The following is a 5,432-nucleotide window of genomic DNA, read 5'->3' as shown; positions in this document are numbered from 1 at the left end:
TAATCTTCTCCACCAGGTGTCAGTGTACTGTTGTAAAATACTAACATTGTCCTGTCATAAACATGAATGGAGAAATCAGTAAAAGTCCCAACTGCCACTGTATTCAAACTGTAACTTTAAAACACAGAATATTAATGTAGACCTGTTTTGTAGTTTTCTGTTTCCTATATAGGCCTGGCTACATGAATTAGTCTACATGTTTAAGTGCATATTTTAATTAAAAAAACACACACAACAACTAGTAACGAGCTGGATATGATTTATTACAACTGTTTTTCCCACAAAATGTATGTATGCTGCAGCCTATGTACTTCTGTGGATGCAAGGCCAGTCTATTTAAAGCATGAGATAACTGTTTCATGGTGGCCGGTCTGTCGTTTCCTCCCTGCACATCAGTTAGCCTGACTACCTAACCTCATCGCTCCGGCCAAACAACACGCCCACTAGCGTTTCTTCTCCACCATGAGTCTGGATTTGCTTTCCTTCCCAACGTCTTAAGAATGTGAAAACATTCTCACCATTCTGATTGGTCCCAGAAACTGATGGGTTGAGCAAGAGTTTGCTTCCATGAATCATGTAATTGGCTTTGATACTCTGATTGGTTAAACTTCTAATTGCTGGTTAATTTATTTTGATGTCAGCACAAATTATTTCTAGTATGGAAACTTTTGTCATTTATACTTGAATAACTTTGAAAAACTGTATTCACATATATCTATGTCCTTATTGTCCATGAATTTCTAGTGGATAGACCATAAGGTTCAAGAGAAAATTGTCTAATGAAAAATCATCTAATCAACAATAACATTATTTTTTATTAACTCTAATTGTATATATTTTACATGTGATAAGGCCACACAGAGGGCCAAAGATAATTACAGACATGTGATAATCTGAAGTGATAATCTGAAAAAAACTCACTAGATCTTATAAAATTCACCCCCAAAACTTGAAAGTTGCCAAAATTCTGATAGTTTACTGTTAATATACCCTCCCTTTGAAACATTAAATTGAATAGATTAAATTAAACATTATCCAGAAGGAACATTAGTTGTGGCACGTGACACAAGATAAAGAAACAGCAACACACATGACAGATGCACATGCTTACAAGGTATATACTAGATAAACATTAAAAGCTGTACTGATCCAGTCTCTTGGTTTTAAGAGGTCAAAACCTGAGTGTTACCTAATGTCAGAACTGCATATTGATTGTTCAGTGGAAGTGTCCAATACGATTGATGTTCCCCTCTTACGTGTGTGGTCTTTGTAAATGTCTCAGAGAGATTTTTGATTTCTCCCTACAATCTTTAAACTGACCTGCACAACTCTCCCTAGGCCATCATGACCTGAGACAAACCAGGCAACGAAGATAACTGTTATAACAGGCTCAATACAATATCTTTAAAAAGGACTGTTTTTAAAAAAACAGATTGATTGTCACAGACTTTTAAAGATAAAATAACATGAACCAGATGAGTCAGTAATGATCAGGTGTGTGTGGCAATGTGAGTCCAGTCACTCAGTAGTCATTGAAAAGGTTCCTGAGAAAGAAAAGAGGGGGAAAGAAAATCATAATGTTTCAATTGGATGAAAACACAGGTCATTGTGAGGTAATAAGATGGGCTGACAGCCATTGTGACAAACATGACAGAACAGATATTAACATGCAGCTGAGTGCATGATGCGGTCACCATGACTACTCTATGACCACCACAAAATTACATCATTTCAGAGCTTCTTCCTCAAGAGAGAGACTACAGCAGACAGTGAGAGAGTGAAGGTGTAAACCTACTTCTTTACAGCCTCCTGAGCTTGTTGCATCCTGCGCTTGTCAGACGAGCTGAGGGATTTTATCCAGAAACAAGAGGACATATTTGATTTATGTTTAGATTTTTGGGTAACTGTAATTTATACTAAAAGTTTTGTAACATTCTCAATATTGTCTGTTTCACACTTTCTATCGGGATAATCAAATGAAGTTGTAAAAATACTCACATTTGTGACGGACTGGAGCTTGGTGTGAAAAATATCAAAATAGACAATGTAGCGGCAGGAAACATACACCACAGAAATACATTTCCAAGTTTTATTCCCAAGTTTCTTGATCAACGAGAGAGATTCCAGAAGACGTTAAGACTATGAAAGTATGAGAAGGTTAACCTACTTCTTAGTCATCCTCCGCTTGGTTGTTGAGCTGTTTGGTGAGCTGGTTGTTGAGTTGTTTGGTGAGCTGGTTGTTGAGTTGTTTGGTGAGCTAGTTGACGAGTGTGACCTGAAAAAAACAAAAGATAATACAATACAATTATTACTTATCTGTTAAGCTGTTAAAATGTTGAAGAGATAATCACATGTGTGATGGACTGGAGGTTGGTGTGACACTGAAATAAATCTAAATCAACACTGTACTGACAAGAACCACATCATCTGATTCATTATTATTTTAATACAATTATTTAATCATGAAGAATGCGTTTTAACCTGAATATCACATATTGTCAGAAAATGCAATTGTAATGGTTCATGTTTTCAAAAAGGTTTCTATCATGATCCCTTAAATGTTCTCTAGAATGAGCATCTTACTGTTTGGATGTTGGTGGTGTCTTTAAGGGAGTTCTGATGATTTCAGGGTCAGGAACTGGGGGTTTTCTACATCAGATAAGAGATCAACTGTTAAACAACTGGCAGTCAAATCACATTCAATTCAGAGTAACTGTTCAGTTTCAAGGTAATAGTTTGTCTTTCTACCTAGAAGAGGTATCTTTTCTCCTCTTAAGAAACCACAGTATTACACAGATTCCAGCAATAAGACCCATCACTGCACAAACCACTGAACCTGTGAATGACAGAGACGACAAAAGAAGACAGAGGTCAACTTCCCAGGTACACTACACCAAAGCCTCATACATGTAAATATGGTTCTGCACCACACCTGAAAGTTGAATAGGAAAAGAGCCAGTCGATAGGTTGATTATGACCTGTCATTATTAGAATAACAACCACTTACCACTGATCCTGTCATCATCAGAGACCTGAGATTGACCTAGCACAGAAATACACAGGAAGTACTTCATCAAGAACACAGGCAGTACTTCATCATGAACACAGACAGTACTTCATCATGACATCATGTTCCTGATCATGTCAATATATTACACATTGATCTATAGACATTTCTCACCAGTAATTGAAGCTGGAATCACCGTGGAAACATTCTTGGTGACATCACTGAAGGACATAGAGGCAACACACCTAACCTCTTTGTCAGTTAGACTGGACACTACCACTGTTACAGTAGTTGTCATAGTGACAGTCCCATTGGGATGGGTGACATCAACCATGGTGGAATGTTCTATCATGATGTCATCCCAGGTTACTATAGGAACAGGTCGTCCAGTAGCAGAACAGGACAGAGTGGTGTGACTGTTGTTGGTTTGTGTGATGAGGAGTGAGGGTCCATACAGCTCTATAGAACAACAAACACAGTTCACAGTGAATGTAAATACCATAATGGTTTAATGCACATTATTTACTAAATGATTCCATTTAAATGATTTACTAAATTATTCCATTTAAATGATTTACTAAATTATTCCATTTAAATGATTTACTAAATTATTCCATTTAAATGATTTACTAAATGATCACATTTTGATAAATGGTTTCAAGACATTGGAAATATGATCTGATAAAATGGCTGCCTGAAGTTCTGAAGAAGTTGTTCTGGGTCAATAATTTACAGTACATTATGTTATCACATTTTACCATTGACTTTGAGACAGGTCCTTCCGCTGATAGCTCCCTCTGGAAAGGTGTTAAACAGACACTTGTAGCAGGACTCGTCTCCTCTTGACACTCCTCTGATGACGATAGAGCAGTTCTGCAGTCCCTCGTCTTCAAACTCCACTTTCCTCTGAAAAGGTAGGTTGACATGGGGACCGCGTTTGCTGTAGGTGGCCACATTTTCATTCGCCTCAGCTGTCACTTTTTGCCAGGTGACTTGCCGCACGTCTTTGGGTGTCATGAGCTCACAGGTTAAGACTGCATCTTCTCCCAGGGTTGCTGTGACAACCTGCTGTGTTCTTACCAACTGAGAGAGCCCTGCATGAAGACAGTTACAATAGTTCTTCGACACTAGTAGTACTCAGAACGGTCAGAAGGGGGACTACAGTGGTAAGGGCAGTCTTGGCGGGAGGAAGTTATGGCACCTGTTGTAAAACTATCCATTTCTATCAATTTCAGGATAGAATATACATGATATGTGCCCAAGGCCACAGCATACATCACCATTAAAGTACCCATTAGAGCGACATCAATCATTCCATACAGTAAGAGCATGGAGCTGCAGATGAAATCATGCATTTACTATAGTCAAATGAACTGGTTTGTCAACAGTTAACACACAATACGTATGTGTAACCGGTGTGAAATGGCTAGCTAGTTACAGGGGTGCGCACTAATAAAAATATATATATATTAGTGTCCAGAATTGTTTACAGACACCTTTGTGTATAGCTTTTGTTTATTAACCTATATTTAACTAGGCAAGTCATTTAAGAACAAATTCGTAATTACAGTGACGGACTACCCCAGCCAAACCCGGACGACGGTGGGCCAATTGTGCCATGCCCTATGGGCCACCCAATCACGCCTGGATGTGACGCAGCCTGGATTCAAACCATGTCCTACAGTGACGCTTCTTGTACTGAGGTGCAGAATCTTAGATCACTGCGACACTCAAGAACCCAATGATTTTCAAGTATGTCACACTCTTGTTTTAATGTATATATTGAATTAGTCAACTTTACAGATAAAATATGATCAAACACTGTATAGCCTCAACATTTATTTTGATATCATGGATGGTCAATCAATGCATCCATTAGTTACATTAGTCTCATAGTCTAGTAGCACGACCTAGTGGCTTAAAGCCTAATGAATCTTGTCCTAGTTCTGTGAAACCAAAACGCGTTGTGCTGTGCCAGGCCTTTGTCTTACTACTTTTTGCTAATAAATACGAATTATTTAAGAATTGGAATAAATACGAATTATTTAAGAGTTGGTGGCTATTTACCCATGCAGCAAGAAGATTGAGCTACAGCTTCAATATGACATGTATTTCGTGTTGTGAAATTAACAGGTTTGTCTACAGTTGTGAAAGTACACAATTAGATCAAATAGGCACTAACAATATCGCGCCACTTTCAAAGTGGTAGTCAAATGCGGTATTATCATGCATAAACCTGATATAACTCACCATTAGGGAGGAATATGAGCAGAATAAACAGAGACTTGAAGAGTGCAGGAGACATGGTGAAAATGTAATTTGCTACAGTAATGAAACAAGAGAAAAAGAGCGGGAAATTCCTTATTCCCTTACACCTGCTCCATAGCCTGGGTAACCGTCTGTTTATGCTCTCTTGCCAGCGCCT

The 5,432-nt window shown here is 38.2% G+C and overlaps 1 protein-coding gene across 1 annotated transcript; it reads right to left on the bottom strand.

Annotated features, from left to right (window-relative positions):
* Positions 1–313: 313 nt before the first annotated feature.
* LOC139372965 (OX-2 membrane glycoprotein-like) lies at positions 314–5,324 on the bottom strand. The gene is made up of 7 exons (XM_071112869.1): positions 5,258–5,324; positions 3,766–4,101; positions 3,182–3,466; positions 3,008–3,043; positions 2,749–2,836; positions 2,584–2,649; positions 314–1,544 (listed from the first exon to the last, which is right to left on the bottom strand). Exons 1-7 carry the CDS (start codon positions 5,310–5,312, stop codon positions 1,523–1,525), a joined length of 888 nt encoding a protein of 295 aa, XP_070968970.1. The 5' UTR covers positions 5,313–5,324; the 3' UTR covers positions 314–1,522.
* Between the last annotated feature and the right edge of the window lie 108 nt (positions 5,325–5,432).

This window comes from Oncorhynchus clarkii, chromosome 18 (assembly GCF_045791955.1).
Source record: "Oncorhynchus clarkii lewisi isolate Uvic-CL-2024 chromosome 18, UVic_Ocla_1.0, whole genome shotgun sequence".
NCBI lineage: Eukaryota > Metazoa > Chordata > Actinopteri > Salmoniformes > Salmonidae > Oncorhynchus > Oncorhynchus clarkii.
Note: the sequence above shows the minus strand (reverse complement) of the source record. Positions and strands in the feature narration are given on the sequence as shown.

Bases quoted from the DNA above. Each gene is read 5' to 3' on its own strand.
- LOC139372965 (XM_071112869.1), bottom strand. From the start codon at position 5,312: ATGTCTCCTGCACTCTTCAAGTCTCTGTTTATTCTGCTCATATTCCTC. The intron at 4,102-5,257 runs GTGAGTTATATC...GTCTTCATGCAG, and splicing joins GCTCATATTCCTCCCTAATG to GGCTCTCTCAGTTGGTAAGA. The intron at 3,044-3,181 runs GTGAGAAATGTC...TTTCTGTGCTAG, and splicing joins GATTCCAGCTTCAATTACTG to GTCAATCTCAGGTCTCTGAT.